The sequence below is a fragment of the Dicentrarchus labrax genome, unplaced genomic scaffold, assembly GCF_905237075.1.
Source record: "Dicentrarchus labrax unplaced genomic scaffold, dlabrax2021, whole genome shotgun sequence".
Lineage (NCBI taxonomy): Eukaryota > Metazoa > Chordata > Actinopteri > Moronidae > Dicentrarchus > Dicentrarchus labrax.
The window spans coordinates 11669435-11686339 of NW_026136720.1; the positions used below are offsets into that span (position 1 = coordinate 11669435).

The 16905-nt window shown below is 40.5% G+C and overlaps 2 protein-coding genes across 2 annotated transcripts; one reads left to right on the forward strand and one right to left on the reverse strand.

Annotated features, from left to right (window-relative positions):
• Nucleotides 1–329: 329 nt before the first annotated feature.
• Nucleotides 330–6953, forward strand: LOC127353026 (uncharacterized). The gene is made up of 20 exons (XM_051381968.1): nucleotides 330–340; nucleotides 423–560; nucleotides 651–743; nucleotides 857–1051; nucleotides 1136–1224; nucleotides 2178–2353; nucleotides 2483–2621; nucleotides 2916–3041; nucleotides 3370–3489; nucleotides 3623–3725; nucleotides 3824–3947; nucleotides 4038–4291; nucleotides 4360–4666; nucleotides 4747–5010; nucleotides 5113–5162; nucleotides 5247–5531; nucleotides 5992–6156; nucleotides 6274–6378; nucleotides 6461–6552; nucleotides 6637–6953. Exons 1-20 carry the CDS (start codon nucleotides 332–334, stop codon nucleotides 6710–6712), a joined length of 2910 nt encoding a protein of 969 aa, XP_051237928.1. The 5' UTR covers nucleotides 330–331; the 3' UTR covers nucleotides 6713–6953.
• A 3-nt stretch (nucleotides 6954–6956) lies between these two features.
• On the reverse strand, nucleotides 6957–14142 carry dnaja2b (DnaJ heat shock protein family (Hsp40) member A2b). The gene is made up of 9 exons (XM_051381969.1): nucleotides 13974–14142; nucleotides 12601–12660; nucleotides 11962–12188; nucleotides 11780–11860; nucleotides 9950–10083; nucleotides 9637–9833; nucleotides 9353–9497; nucleotides 8773–8900; nucleotides 6957–8659 (listed from the first exon to the last, which is right to left on the reverse strand). Exons 1-9 carry the CDS (start codon nucleotides 14049–14051, stop codon nucleotides 8471–8473), a joined length of 1239 nt encoding a protein of 412 aa, XP_051237929.1. The 5' UTR covers nucleotides 14052–14142; the 3' UTR covers nucleotides 6957–8470.
• Between the last annotated feature and the right edge of the window lie 2763 nt (nucleotides 14143–16905).

Consider the following 16905-nt stretch of genomic DNA (forward strand, 5'->3'; position numbering starts at 1 on the left):
TATTCCTGTAAAATCCCTTAAAATACGGTGTTACCCTGATCTCACAAATGGATTCTTTAAAAGATTCATGACATATGCTGTATGTGACAAGCAATTTAATGTATAATATGCAATTTACAAGCTGGGGCCAACTCTCACTAACAGTTCAGTGTAACAGAACTCATTTCACACAGGTGTAATGCGTCACATGGTCACGCATCACATTTCACTCTCCCTCTGACAGATACACTGTCACTTTTGTTGCTTGGTAACCTGATCCAGCTGTTTGTCCAGAGAAGTGCTGTAACCATAGTAATAGCCTATATAATTTATCAGTCTGCAGTGGAGAAACATGGAGCAGGTAAGATGTTTTGATGTTGGGGGAGAACTGCATTTGTTTTCCATGTGTAAACTATGACTAATGTCTTTGTTTTTTCCTTCAGGATTGTATCGCTGGTCTGTACCAGTTCCTGGGAAAGTCTGTCGGAGCAGAGTTCACCTCTGAAGATGTGAGTCTCCTCTACCTCAAAGTGTTTCATGTTCCCTCTGACATCGATGAAGCACATGCAGCGATGAAGAAGGTAACTCAGACATATTTCAAACAACAAACATCAATCATTGATCACCATTTCTTATTGAGGAATACTCCTGTGTTCCTGTGTCTGTTTCAGATTACAGAAGGTGACAATAGCTGGTCCTGTGTTGGTGAAAATGTGTTGGATGTTCTCCTACAAATGGAAAGGGAGAGGAAAAAGAAGGAAAAGGTAGTCAACCGATTGCTTTTCTTTCCTCTTAATTTCATATGAGAGTGTGAGAGAAACCCACTGACCAAAATATGATATTAATTGCTACTAAGAGTCAATATTGCTATTTACAGCTCTACTGGGACCTCCAGCTGCGAAATGTTGGAAATCCGAATACTCTGTATGCAATGGACAAGCCAGTCATCATCGATCCTCATGTGCTGAATTGCCTGCACCAAAGCACAGATCCAAATACTCTCATAAAAGCTCATAACCGATCCAATTCAGGATCTTTAAAGTCATGCCCCTTTGACACAGACAGTTTACAGGTATGTGCTTATGGTGTGGCAGATTTCATTCTGCATGGAAGCAATTTTTCTGTTCATAATTACATTTACTTTCTACATGCACAGAGGGAGAGAACGGTGGGGAACAAAGAGCTGTATGGGAGTGTGAGACGTGTGAAGAGTCTAACAAAGGCTGCCAGGCAGTGCTGGGCCAGGTGAGCATCTTAAGTTTAAGAAGTTGCTCAAATACAATTCTATAGTAAATTCCTTTTTATAATACAGTACTTGATACTTTGATTCTACCAGAGTACAGAGGAAAATATTAAATGTTTTACTCCACTACATTATGTTTAAAGGGTTGAGTTTCTAGTTACTTTGCACATTAAAAAGTAGGATAAACTCAAAATGTGATGCATTGACATGTACAGTATTACCATGCTGCATGTGTAGTAAGGCAATTATTCAACACCTGAAAGGCCCCAAATTACTTATAATAACTAATACCTTTTCTCAACTTAGATGTACTACAAGGGGTTTTAACTGGTTATGAAAAATTCTCAATTTAATACTGATGCCTCAATATGACCCATATTGACAAGCAAAACCATCAGCGAGAAGATTTCTATATAGTTATTCTTAATTCCTGGCGTCGGGTCGGATTTGATCGGATTGCCCTTGAAATCAGACAAAGAGGCGGAGGAAACATCACTTTTGTCTGCCAGAATCAATACAAAATAAAAGTTCCTTGTAGCTGCTTCAAGTAAGTAAATATTTAAATGCTGGACTTTTAGTTTAAAGCAATCCAATGTAACATTTGCTGAATAGTTGACACTGGTCTCAAATGACAATAATGGAATAATGTTAAATGCTATTACTTAACTTAACTTATTATAAAAGTGGCACAAGTAGAATACAGTTACTGAATCAGCTGACATAAACCACCATGAAATACTGGTCATACCAGACCAAGTAAGAATGTCTTTTTTCTTCTTTCAAAAGTTGCATAATATCATTTTAACAGATTATTTACACATTGCAATATTGCTTTACTTTTTTTTTTTTTAACACTGGAAACAAGAAACACTGTTGTGTAATGTTAAATGCTTCTCTTTATACACTGAAGGGTTTGTTTACAGTAATTATGATGTTGGTATGTGTTTCTTCTTAGATTGGCATTAGAGGGTGTACAGAGTATATTGCAGTCTTCCCGGCAGAGCCAAAGCCTCGGGGTCAGAAGTCCGGCCTGGGGCTTTGTCACCCTGTCAGACATCCTCCTATTAGTGGAAGTGAAGTATGATGTGGTGACCCACTTGCTTTACACAGAAATGCTCATGGAACACTACAGTAAGGAAGTTTCTGTCCTCACAATATAACACAGAGAACAATCTCATAGCTCGATGTAAAGTTTACTCAGCATCATAGAGTCTGGTCCAGATGCTTCACATTCACATTTTTGTTTTGGTGACACCACAGCTCCGAATATGTGGGAGACTATGTTGCCATGCCAACAACACATGGAAGAGGAGGAGCTGGAGGATCTTGCAGATGAGGCGTTGGAGTCAGGTGACATGCTCCGTTTGGCTGAGTTGCCAGGAGCATTCAGAATATACAGGTAACACACATGCACCAAGGTTGGTATTGTAAATTCAAGACGAAATAAAAAAATATTATACTTAAAGATCTTAAATTGAAAAGAAAACTACAATCAAAGTTAAATACAACAATATTTCTTCATCCCAAAACTACACAATAAAATTGTAAATTCTGTAATGATTCCAATCTTGGAAACTCTCCTCCTTCCATGTACGAAAACACAAATAGTGTAAAATAGTAAAAGTAAACATTTTTTTTTTTTCCTTAATGGACATCAAACAAAAGCAGTATAATAGAGGTGATTCTCCTGCAGGGCCTGCCTGGGAGCATCTTCTGGAAGCCATCCCAGGGAGCGGTCGTGGTCTGCCCTTTCGCTCTTGTATGAGTTACACACATTTCGTCAATGTGAAAGGGACACACTAACAGTCCTGGGCGAGAGGTAAATACTTTCAAAACATATCAGGTGAAGATCACACAAATCTTAACCTGCTGGGAATAAGCCACTGTTCGGTCTGCACAGGAAGAAAATCCAGATAATGTCACATGAGTTGTCTACCCCACATGCTTGACTTCAGAATAATTATAATAATCTTATAATAATTATACTGTCTTATTCTAAGATCTTGCTCCCCTTGTGCCTAAAGCAGCTTAACACTAATGCAAGGAATGTCAGGATTATTATTCCAGATTTGACACACATGGACTTGTGGCTATATGGTTCTAACCAGATCTGGATGGAGTTGATTCATTAATCTTTTGCTTTCCAGGCTTGACGGGGAGAGCTTGAGACTGCTGTGTCTATACATCAGGTTGGCAACTTTAAGAGCTCAGAGAGAAAAAATGTCCTACAGCGCCCTTCTGGCTGCTCGGCAGTCCTGGGAGACGTGGTGAGCCAACAAACACAAACAGTGAAACTAACAGTTCAGCACTGGAAATGAAAATTGGTTATTGCTATTGCTTTAAGCCCTTTGCATGCTCAGTTTAAACTGTATACTGTGTGTCCGTTGTGTATCTGTTCAGGCCACATGTTAAGTGTCCATGCAGAGCAGAATGGGCGGCCCTGTGGCTACTTGGTGAAGAGGAAGAGCGAAAGAAAGACTTTATTTTGTTGTCACCACAGCAGGTATTGTAAATCTGCTCTGACATAGGCAGTGCATGCTAAAAGGAAAACACTACAGCACTTATTTCAGCAGTAGAACAACAACTTTGCCCCTGTCACAGCAGGCAGTGTTGCAGTTGCTGGTGCTGACTCAGGAGCAGGAGAGGAAGCACCTGGTCAAGTTGGTACACGGGGTCTCCCCAGAGGATTTGCAAGAGCCCGGTTGCAGAGTGCTTCCAAAAGAGGGTAAATCAATATTCTTTTCTTTTTCTGCTGCACATTTGTCAGAATCTTTTGTATTGCCCTCATCTGTCTTGTTTCCTGTTTCCTATGCAGATGGCCACAAGCAGGCCGCTTTAAGAAATGGCTGTATAAAAAGGCTGAGGCAAATCCATGCCAGCCTGCATGGATGCAATGAGACTCAGACCCCCTTAAAGCAAACAAACACTCAGCCACAACTCCAGCCCCAAACGCACACAAGCATAAGGAGTAAACACCAGCTGGAGGACTGTTCTCTGCTCCTCTTGACCCATCTAATGGAGCTCCAGGAAGTCCAAGCTTCTGCATTACTGCTGGCACTGATGGACAAGGTGAGTCAAGGCAACCATAGCAACCATTTAAAAATTTTCCACAATAACGCCTTTATTGTCCGTGTTAGAGTGTACAGCATGTCCAGGCTCTGCGAGATGAGTATGAATCTGAACTTCAAGTGCAGCGCTACACGAACCTACTCCAACTCCTGGTCTCAGATACCCCTCTTATACTCACTCCTTCTTCAAACTTCACTGAAAATAGCAGCAATGAGCAAATTGCAGCTCAGTCCCATTGTGGTGGACCGGTCGATGCTCAAAACAGCAGTGGTGAACCAGCTGAAGCTTCGACTGTCAATTCAGTCAGTAGTGACAGTAGAGAACTGAATCAGGTGCAAGTTGCAGATGGGACTGACAAACAGGACGTCTGTATAGGTAACTCCAAACACAGGCATATATTCAAAATACATGCCATACACTCACAGCTACAATCACAATACTTTGCGTTACCCCAGGTTGTGGAGTGGCCATGGAGGACCTGCCCTACTTGGAGATCTTGTGCGTATCAGATGCAGCAAGTAATGCTCATCAGAGTCTGGATGCAGAGACAGGACCACAGGAAGGAGAGTGCGGGGCATCAAAGAGCCCCCAGAGCTATGAGAAACAGGGCTCCCTGATCACCCTTGCTTGGAGCAAACCAACAGAGGAGGACACTGACTGTGAGGCAGAGGCTGCAGGACAGAGCTGGGAGGTTGTGAGCAAGACCCAAGTCCAGCCAAGTAACATAAACAGCACAGCTGAGCACATGCAGTGTGTGGAGACTTTGGGAGAGAGAGACAGAGAAGATCTGAAACCCACTCTTTTCCACTCTGATTCCACAGGTCATCTTGACACACGGTCTACAGACCAGCAGTGCAACACAGTAGGACAGGTACTCTGTAAGTGTAAAGTAGATCATGAAACAGTGTATTACTATGTTATGCATCTGATTTCTTCCCTTTTATATTCTCATTAGTTAACATTGGAGGATAGAACAAGAGACGCTGTGCCTGAATGTGACCTTCCAACACATGCTTTGGAAGCAGAGATCCTGGAGGCAGTGCAGCCACATCTCTTGGTTGACCCTTCTGAGATTAAACAGCATGCTGGTGACCTTTGCCCTGGACTGAACAATGAGACAGCTAATGTGGAAAATGAAGGTGATGAGGTTGAAATGGGTCCTGCTGCACCAGAGTCATGGGACCTGAGAGGGCCTGAACCCCCTCACGCTGAGGACCAGAAATATGATTCACAAGCCACAGTAAGAAGTGTGCAAACTATAACTAACTATGACTGAGTGGGACTAAAAAAAGTTGTTCTGATCTTTGAGCTAAAGTGCAGTTTAATTTATGATATTGCACTGCCACGCTTCAATGTTGATGCCAAGAATAGCATATCCTTAATAAAGTGGATGATAGTGATGATGAATCACCCTAATGCATGAATCATACATCAATAATGGCCTAATTTTATGCTTGATGGTGATGAAAATACAAAAAAAAAACAACTCAACGACAACCAAAAATAGCATATTGTCAATATTTTAGAGACCCCCCCAGAGTCTTCAGGGGAGCTTGTGTCTTATTAAGTGGAGCCGAGCTCCCCGGGCAGCCCTGTAGGCCCACCCTGACTGTCAGTGTGCTGTTATACATTCGTGCAGTGTTTGTTCACATTACACATCTTACTTATTTTTAAGAAATCTGCTGTTTGCTGTTGTAAAGGTTGACTGTAGCCCCGCAGAGCGGGAATCGACAATCATGGAGAGAGAGAGCGCCACAGAACCAGTCTCTGCAATGGAAAGGGAGAGGACAATGCGCAACCTGGTGGACATGCAAAGAAAGGTCGAACAGAGGCAGCAGAGAGACAGAGAGAGACAACTGCTGAGGGTGAGAGAAAGACAACTTCCTACAGAAAGGTGGATTGAGGGGCAGTGAAAGAGTATTCAGGTTATTGTCAGTGAGAGGCAGAGGTGACATGTCACTCTGACACTGTCTGTCTTTCAGGTTCAGGAGCGTTTGTCGATCATCCAGAACAGAAAGGCAGAGGAAGACCTGCTCGGCCTGAAACACACAGACAGGCTGAGGCACCTCACACAAGATCTACCGCAGGTAAAATTACTGTATGTTGAGGCAATCAGTCTTCATGATCTGATCCAGGTTTTGCATTATCGACATTACTATTGTGTTTTAGGAGGATAAGAACCATCAGAAGACAGTTGTCAGAGAGCGACTGGAGCAGCTGAGAAGAGAACGATCCTATGTCATGCAGTCCAAACGAGACAGGTAAAAGACGCTCCTTTGGATTAGACAGGAAACACCACATTCATGCTAACCATCATACCCTCTATTCCCCTTTTTATTCTTTAGGAATACTGCAGGATTTAAGGAACTCCTGGGCCCAGTAGCACTCCAGAGCAGGGACACAGATGATGGAGATGACTGAAAAACTATTGCTTAAAATGAATGTGTTAAGTCTTAAATCGTTGTCAACATTGTCTAACAACTTCAACTCACAAAAATACCACAAAGTGTTTTTTAATTATTTAAAATCAGATAATATTCTGATGTGTTCAAGTGAAATGCTGCAGATTTTGATGAATAAGTGGATGCCATCTCTGTGGTCATTACTAAAAAGATCTTAAGAATTCAGGTTGTGCATATGAAATAAAACAATCTCAAACGTGCACTGTGTATTATACAGTTTAATTATCATCTTGACAAACATAAGCATCAACAGTAATGTCATTTATCAATGACCCCCTTCAGTTGTGTACACATTACCCCCGTGTGGCCTAAATTACATACATAATGAGTCACAGAGGTGCATGTTAACAGTCTACAGAGGTTCCACCAACTCCTCTTCATGTGAACTAACTCTTATATTGGCACTGTTGGCCATTACTCACTTGTGTAAGAAATAATGTGACTAGACGAATGACACGGCTGTAGACTTTGAATGCACCTATGGACTGGGGCTGTATTTATTTACAGGTTCATGGGAATGGGAATATTGTAACATTTCAAAGGATGGAAGTTTGGCTAACAACTCTACAATGGGGAGATATGTATAATAGAGAGAGTTAGTGCAGGCCCAATGGATTTCCTGCAAGAGAGGAGGATCTCTGTCCTGGTAAGAAGAGGGAAAATGTCTAAGTGGGAGATTCTCAGCAAATAAAAGATTATGTTTTTTTCCTATTTAATTGATCCTATATAGTGTCCACTCACACTGCAGTCCAACACAAAGCAGGGATACCTATCACCCTAACAAAGCTGGAACATTCCACAGCAGCTCACACACACAGAGCCACCGCATTACACACATACATACTAAGTACATGACGAGCGTGTCCTCATAACAAATGAAGAGTACACAACTTAGGTTCAAGTTCTGTGGTCTCGAACACACTAACATTCAAACCAACAAAGACAAACAAGCTTAAATTTCAAACTAAGAAAACATGGTGCCTGGCTGACAGATGCATTATACTCAGGGCTTTAATATTCTTGCAATGTGAATGCTGGGGACTAAACAGAATCAGTCCAATTTTCCCAAATATGACAGATCACTTTAGAGGATGCAGGGGGTTAAACATGTGCGGTTCTCAGCAGGCTGTACAGAGGACACACTTTTAGGGCTGTAATCAGGTCAGCTCTTATGATAGCAGGGCACTTCAATAGCGGTGACACAGGTGTGGTGTCAGATTTCTCTGTAGTGTCCGAACCCTGGATCTACATGTGCAAGATCTTCAGCAAGAAAGCAGCATGCGCTGTGTGATAGACTAAACTACACCTTAAACAAGATAGTCAACAATATTTGCATTTTATACACTAGACTGGTGTTTCCCACAGTGAAAGGTAAAAGCCTAGAATGAAAACAGGAGGTCCAAGTCTAGTTCAGTCAGTGAACCTCTGAGACTGAGACCACCTTCTTGCTGGAGGCTTTGATGAGCACTACTGTCCATAAACACAAAATGGTCGTCACACATCCAGCATATCTCTGACTTATGGGCACCATGGAACTGAGGAGGGTGGATATACGTGTATATGTATTTGTGTATATTCTCTTTTTCATTGGTATCATGAAAGGAGAGAAATGTGCATGTATGTGCGCCAAGTCTTGAATGGTGTTAGCAATGGGACTCAAGGGATGTTCATGTGTTTATCGGTTTATGTGTGTGCATTTTTTTATGTATGAGTCTTTCTATTGGTGTGCACACTGCACCCCTGGGCCATGGTGGCCCCCTTCCTCATCAGAACTATCATTGTAGGCCTCTCTCCTGGCTCCACCTCCTGACCCTTGACTCCTGTCAAAATCTGTCAGGTCAACTTCCTCTGCATCTGCTGCTATAACAGGATTCTCAGCACGAGCAGGCAGCAAGCACTCGAGTTCCTGAAAGAGATTATTTTAAATTAAAAAACAGAAAACATCATGACACCACAGTCATTCCAACTTAATGGGAGGTAAAATTGTGCAAATCGGGATGTTTGATGATTGTCACTCACATTCAGTTTTTCTGCGCTAATCCAGTTGTTGTCAGGGAACTGGACGTCAAACTTGATGTAAAGGTCTCCCTTCTCAAATGGGTTTCTGTACTGAGGCATTCCCTCTCCCTTCACCATTCGAATACAGCCTGCCACACAAACACAAACCAACAAAAGGGTGTCAAGCCATGCATGAGGATCTTTCAGTATGAGACACAAGCTAAGAGAACTGTCAAGCAATTAAAAACTAGGCATTAAATACCACTTTCACAATAGGATGTGATTTAAATGTTCATCATGGAGGATGTTCTTTTCTCGCTGTGCTCAGTTTTGCAAGCAATATTTCTGCTGTTATTCCCTGTGGATCTGCACTCCATTAGTGTCAGTGTGGATTGCTTTTCCGAAACATCAGTTGTTTAAACTTTTAATCTGTTTCCCGATAAAATAAAAGTGTGCTCCGCCAACCTTAAAAGCTGCAGTAAATGTAAGAGTAATCATCTTTTATACACTACAACGTTCATCAGAGCAAACCAAAAAAAGCAGGAAAGTGACAAACATATCAGACACAAAATGAATGAATGCTGTATAAGGACATGTTTACCTGGCTCGATGATCTTGCCAGGTGGGTATTTGACAAGCAACTGACGTCCATCAAGGTGTGTGACAGTCATCTGGAAGCCACACAGGGCCTCAACCAGGCCGATACGTTGGACCATGTGAAGGTCACTGCCTTCACGGCGGAATTCCTGATTTCGATTGAAATCATAAATGTGTTGCTTAGGTTATTACATGTAACAAATAAATATAGAAACATCTCCTAAATAACAATTATTATTATCTTCTTAGCCATGATAATGATGTAAACACATTGTTGTTGTTTTTTACCTCATGTTCTTTCTCCTGCAGCACGAGGACTATATCTCCTGGTTCTACGCCTGGTGCTTGGTCAGCTTCCCCAGAAAATGTGATTTTCTGTCCATGTCTCATGCCTTTGTCCACGTGCACCTCCAGAAGCTTAGTCTCCTTACACACCTTATGACCCTCACACTTTCTGCAGCGGTCCTTCTCATTTATCACCTCACCTGCACAAGCACACATACAGAAATTGAATAGTTTCAAAGAGCTGCTGTGCTCATTATTGTGTATTATCAATGTCTTATAAATAAAGTCAGTATGTGGGTGTTTATGAACATATTACCCTCTCCATTGCAGTCTGTGCAGACTGACTGCATCTGTTGGACCATCCCAGGGGCCAGCTGTCTAATCATGATTCTCATACCTCGTCCTCTGCATGCCACACACTTCTGCACTGCTCCTGCTTTACCTCCCTGACTAAAAGGGCAAAAAGTAAATCATCACTGTTAAAAAGGAATTTCTATCTCACAAAATTACTGCAATTACATATCTTCCATCAGGGATGTTGTTTTTTTTTAGTGCTGTCAAGCGATTAAAATATTTAATCGCGATTAATCGCATTAATGTCATAGTTAACTCGCAATTAATGGCACATTTTTATCTATTCTAAATGTCCCTTGATTTCTTTTTGCCCTATATTTTTTTATATATTTTTTTTTATCAACATGGAAAAGTGGATCGGCTTGCTTTGTGCAAATGTTTTTATTGAAAACAACATTAGCATATACTGTAGTGTTCAATTTCACACTTGGAGCAAATAATCTCTCACACAATGTAACACTCTCCATCAATAAAATGGTGGAAAAAAATGCCAATAATATTAGCTAGACCTTCGTCCTCCACAACGTTAACAGGCTTACATGCAGTAGCCACCTATTTAGCTATGGCTGCAGTAAGTTTGTTCTTAATTGTGGTATCCATGTGCTTCTGTCTGAAGTAGGGATGCTCGATATTGGCTTTTCTGCCGATATCCGATATTGTCCAACTCTCAATTTCCGATACCGATATCACCCAATACCGATATATGCAGGCTTTTGACACCAAAACTGTTAGGTAACAACATAACATATCTCCTATTGTGGAATTAACACATTATGCCTAATTTTATTGTCATGCCCCACTGGATGCATACATAAATGCAACATGGCTTTCCAAATGTAAACACTGTGCAAAATAAGAGAACAACTTCAACTTTCATTGTATTAATACTGAAAAGAAAAAAAAACCTGAAGGAGTGCTAATGTAAATTCTAAGCCAATTGTTAGTTTGGTTAAGGAACAGCTCATAGCAGGGTAAAATATGCTGAAGCCTACATAACAAACATCGGTTATAAAAACCAGATACCGATAATTCCAGATATTACATTTTTTAGTGAATATCGGACGATATTGTCGGACGGCCGATATTATCGGACAGCCCTAGTTGAAGTCATCCATTGTCGCCTGGCTATGACGAGGGGGCGGAGAATTCACATCAGCTGTGTGTTTGGCCATCAAGTGGTATTTCAGACTGGACGTGCTGCGATGATAGCTCAGTTCACAACGACAAAACACACAGATCACTTTGATCTTGTCAATGGAACCATTGGGCAACTTTTTTAAAGTAAACTTTCCATTCAGAATATTATTGGCATCCATTTTGGCGTCTCACGCTCGCCATCCACTCAAAACGTAACGTCTCAGTGTTTCCTCTAGGATTTTTTTTAGCAGTGGGGGCAGGCCAAGGTCTAGAGTGATCCGTCATTTCCGGTTTTAATTTTTTTTGCCGACAACACAGATTAGCGTCACCTGCTGTTATGGGGACATATTACGCCTCGCGCACGCGCAGAACGTACGCTCCAGTTGGCGTCGGTTTGGTGTTTTTGGAGGCACTTTTTTGACCGACTCGGGGAGACGGGAGCCGACTGATCAGTCCAACTGCTTTTCTGCCAACGTTACTAGTTGTTGCAACCGCATGTGAAAAAAACTACAAAGTGTGCTAGGCCAAAAATCTTGCGATAAAAAAAAATGTACGCCGTTAAAATGGGTTTGCGTTAACGCCGTTAATAACACGTTTAACTGACAGCACTAGTTTTTTTTTAATAATTAAAATGAAACAACCTAAACAAACTCACCCATTACAGGCACCACACAGCACATTCTTACTGAGCTGCAGTTTGGTGGTTTTGCCATTGTAGAGGTCTTCAAGAGAAACTCTGTACGACAAAAGAGTTATACGAGTTAGATGTGTGCAACACCACATTATATTTGAACCTTCCACTGAAGCACCCAAAGTGCATTTAGGTACCAGACTTACTTCAGAGGATGCACCATGTCATCTCCTCTCCTCTTGCCTCCATTGCGTCCTCTGCCCTGTCCCCCCATGAACCCAAACAGTCCTCCACCAAAAATGTGAGAGAAGATATCGTCCATGCCAGGCCCTCCGCCTCCTCCCTCCCGTAGCCCCTGTTCTCCATAGCGATCGTAGAGCTCCTTCTTTTCTGGGTTTGTCAGTACCTCATACGCAAAACTGATTTCTTTAAACTGGAAAATGGAAAAAAAAAAACACATCAGATAAGCTTGACACATAAAAAATACAGTACATCGCAGCAAAAAAGAGTCAACTACTTTTGTTTTTGATGAGCCTTTCTTACAAAGCAAAAAAAAAAATGAAATAGACAGTCTAGTCTGTTGAGTCATGTTCTTGCAGATTCTGAGGCAGAGAGCAGTACAAATCAAAAACAGAGGCCCTTTTCTCGAGGGAGAAGCGTTTCATGTTCAGTACTCTTATCTGTACCTTGTGTTAACCCTCAAAGAGCTGGGCCGTGTGATCATGACAAACAAAGTTGACATCATATCTTGGTCCCAATTGTTGAGCAATTGAGCGACTGCTGTTGATTCTTTTGCTAACTATGGTGTTGCTGCGGTTACCATGACCCGGTTTGGTGCATCATACCTTGTCTCCAGCATCGGGGTTCTTGTCAGGATGGTACTCCTTGGCCAATTTGCGGTAGGCCTGTAATAAATCAAATATCAACGTGAACAAAGCTGTGTGACTGCCCTGAGCTCAGGTGCCAACTTAGTTAAATAGCACCGCAAGCAAAATCACTAAGTATATTACCTGTCCTCACCAGCCTTACAAGCCCAGGGCTTGACTTGTGGGCCTGCTGTCAAAAACATCAGGACACCGGCAGGAGCATCGCTGCCTTTGACATCTCACACACTCACGAAAATCTTCATCTTTTGAGTTTACCTGCTTTACCAGCTGGGATAATAACTGTCATGATCTTCTGGGAAATCCAGGATCTATTATCATAGTACTAAAAGCACTTTATTTTGACATAAAAAAAAAAAAGGTTTTTAAAAATTAATCACACAGTTAGTTGGTTAGTTAGTTGCTACCGCCCAGCATATTATATTTTAGGTAAGAAAAACAGATGGGATTGTTTTACAATACTTAAAGATCGTATTACATTTAACGAGTTATTGGATTGGTTTAAATCACAGACTACAAAACGAATATACAAAGTGGTAACTAACATGATAAAATGTCTCAATTCGGCTGTAGGTTTGTGTATCATAAACAATTCGTAACAACTGCCTGATGTTTGAATGGAGTTTAAACTACACAGCGACGCGTATGTTGGCTAACTACGCTAAGTACACAGTAGTTAGCGACGCGGTGCCTGAAATTAACGTTATCTTAGAAATCACACATAACTCGAGATTAATCTCACGGCACGTTGAGCTTCACCAAATGTTAAACCAGCGCCACAAACACACAAGCAGATTCCTATTCTTGCTATATATATATATATTTTATATATCTAAGGTGAGCTGTTGGGCTAACTTGCGTCGTTACTGCTCGACTTGGCTGCGGCTATTTGCTGGAATGTAACGTTAACGTTGGTTCTCCTCTAACGTTAGTAGCCGGTAAAGCTAACGTTATCACACTCGTGGTCACCTGAGTATTTCTTGGTTTTTTTTCCGGGCTGGCTCAGTTTCATTCTTCTAATTTACACAGAGGCGATGAAGAGTATTGTCCACACTTCACCGATCACAATGAGTAAAGCTCGCTTAAATTGCTTTTTTGGGGGAAAAGTGCTGAACAGTTATCGATGGTAGCTAGCTTAGCTTACTGGCTAGGCTAGCAAACTCGTAAGCTACTGCGGTGCATCTTTAGCTAAACTAGCTCACGTTGATTAGCTTGTTCTGTAGGCCACACTTCAACGGTGGCCTCTCTTCCTTTTCTATTCTTTTTTTATTCATTTCCTACCTCAATACATTCCCCCCTTTTTTGTTTTTCCTTTCAGTCAAGGGGCCACGTACCTTTTTTAGTTCATTTTCAGAGGCAGATGGTGAAACTCCCAGGATGTCGTACAGCTTAGTATCCACAACGTTCGCCATGATGCTAGCCGGTGACACAGAAAGAGCTTCTGCGGAGGTTTCAGCCGAGAGAGGAGCCGACGCAAGATCCACCGGCCGGGATTGAACCAGGGTTGCCAGATACTACGACAGACACAAACACCCACTCGGAAACAGATGCCAGAAAAAAAAAGAAAGAAAAAAAAAGCAGCGACCATGCAATTGCGAAAACAGTTGCAGGAATGTGTTCATATTAATTGTGTTGTTATTGTTTTTATTATTATTTTATTGTTGAGTATTTATAGCCTACAAAATGGTACGTTATATATATATTTTAAAAAAACACACCTTTTATTATTATTATTAGTGTGTTGAAATGCACATGCGCGTAAGAGTGCGTACTTTAGGTTGAAATGACTTTTTTAATTCCCAATTAATGCACAAAATTCCGAATCTGAATCAGCTTTATTGGTCAGGTATGTGCACACATACAAGGGATTTGCTTTCAATGTACATACACAGACTATAAGTATAAATAAACAGGACAACAAGCTCAACAAAAGAGACATTAAACTACTATATACACTTATATATAAACTACTATCTACAGTTAAACTACTATGTACAGTTATACACTACACATGTATCTAGTAGTCTGTGTATGTAAATATATATATAAACAAACAAAAATAACATTTGTTGACAGTAGACAATAGTGCAGAGTGCAAAGGATGCTGAAATAAATGTTTACGTGCAGGTTTGTTTATGTACATTGTAAATAGCTTTCCTGTACAGTTTAGATCTTTATATCTTTATCTTTATTTATTTATATTTTTAAAAAGTAGTTTATTTTTGTGTGATTTTTATGCACCAATGTAAAATGTAAAAACTTACTTGGCAATAAACCCAATTCTGATTCTGATTATGATTGTGACAGTAAAAACACCTGCTACAAACATTTATTCAAATGTGTTTATTAATCACCAGAAATGTACTTTGTAGATAAAGTGGAATAAGCTACACTGCACTGTCTGAAGGTCAAACTTCTCCTATGAGTGAATTTTTTATTATAATTCCCCACATTTTGAAGTTTCCAGAGAATACCACCATTTATCTAAGGAAGGTCAATCTGAAAGGCCAATCCATGTGGAGCACTGAATGTGTTAAAGGTATCTTGGGGACTCAGTCAGACTCTTAAGGAGCATTGCAACCATACAGCCCCTGTATTCTGCTTGTTAATCAACAGCTTTAAAGGTTATTTATTTAGAACATTCATATAGCAGCAAACTTATACACTGATGTGCAAGGTAAAATTAAATGTTTTGTCTATGGAGTCTGGTGGTGAGCGATATAACAGCTGTTTACGGTTAAACAATAGGTCTATCTCTGTAGAAATCCTTTCCATAATGTTGTCAGACACTTAACAGTGCAAGCCTTTTAGTGTCAAATACAAGCACTTTTACTGGATGTACTTCAACGGGTGCAGGATTACCTTGCAGCCATTACAGCCCGTTTTGCAAACATAACTCTGTGAATTAAGGGTTTATTTCAACCAAACCAGTGTTGGCGATTGTTGTAAATACTATCAAATATGATTCTGGTGAGTTTTATTTTGTTTCTATTCTTTGTTTTACGATAATCTACAAGGTAAAATTACTGGTGAGATGTAGCACTCATTTGTTTTGGTCTGAGATATTGTGCTTTAGTGTGACATCTAGTGGCAGGACATTTCATGTATACAACCTTTAAGCTTTGCTATTTCATTTGAGGCTATAAAGTCTAATGTCTTCTGGTTATACAGCAACTTTCTGACTTTTCAAATAGTACTTTACCTTAAGGATTATCAATTTTCTGCTGAAATTGAAGGGCCAAGGAAATACACAATCCTACAGAAGTTGTGGAAAGTATCCTTTAGGCCTCAAGTAGTGTTCAGTACAATTTTGAGGTAGGCTTCTTGTACTTTACTTCATGCTACTTTATACCTCTACCCCCCTAGATTTCATAGAAAAATACTCCACTTTTTACTCCACAACCTTTCATGTGTTTTGCAAGTTTTGCAGTCACTGTTGTTTCTCCTACGTGTTTAGAAGTCTAAGATGTTTTTCAATAGGTTGCAATCTGCAGCTTTGCCACTAGACATTAAATTCTACACAATTTTAAGTAAATTATTTGACTATTTCCTACTATTTCATCTACAACTGGCCTACAGATTACCTGGACTCTGCTTTGGTTTTGGCAGGGATTATTATTAACACAGTTTAACATCCCTTCCATTCATGTATTAAGACATAAAAATAGTCTGCTTGGAACAATGTGTGTCTATGTTTTTTTCTGCAAAGAAAAGTCTAATTTCAAAATTAAAATCGGTTAAAAAGGAATCTACACCTTCTACCTCATTAAAAATTCCATAATCTATGAATATGCACATTTTGAAAGATGTCTCCTATTTCACTGGAAAGTCCATTCTTAGTGTATGTGCACTGGTGGCTTCAAGTTTCTGCATCACACTTGTATAAATTGCATCCTGACCAGGACTGACCAGACTATTCATGCTCGTCAGCCCGTCCCTTATATTCAGATTTTCAATGAGCACAGAGAAACTTTCCACTTTCAGCAGATGAACGTGAAAACATCCTTCTAGTGTCAAACTCTGCACACACATATTTCTGCACAGTGAAGCTCCAACATTCGACTGTATGAATAAGATGAAAAATATATTTTTGAGTGGAGGGGGGACTTTAAATATGCTGTATTGTTCAACAACTGTGTTTGCCAGGTGATACCTCTCCACAGTGCTGCTGCAGATGCACATATGGTAAAATAATAATAATGTGCAGACCACAAAGCTAGTTCAGGTGCAGAAAGCCAGAATCACTCTGTACACCAGGTATAATAA

Excerpts from the sequence above, each read along its gene's own strand:
- LOC127353026 (XM_051381968.1), top strand. Across the intron at positions 2,354-2,482 it reads AATGCTCATGGAACACTACA|CTCCGAATATGTGGGAGACT; the intron begins GTAAGGAAGTTT and ends GTGACACCACAG. Across the intron at positions 5,532-5,991 it reads AATATGATTCACAAGCCACA|GTTGACTGTAGCCCCGCAGA; the intron begins GTAAGAAGTGTG and ends GCTGTTGTAAAG.
- dnaja2b (XM_051381969.1), bottom strand. The coding sequence starts at position 14,051 with ATGGCGAACGTTGTGGATACTAAGCTGTACGACATCCTGGGAGTTTCA. Across the intron at positions 12,189-12,600 it reads ACCCCGATGCTGGAGACAAG|TTTAAAGAAATCAGTTTTGC; the intron begins GTATGATGCACC and ends TCCATTTTCCAG. Across the intron at positions 9,498-9,636 it reads TGCAGGAGAAAGAACATGAG|GAATTCCGCCGTGAAGGCAG; the intron begins GTAAAAAACAAC and ends AATCGAAATCAG.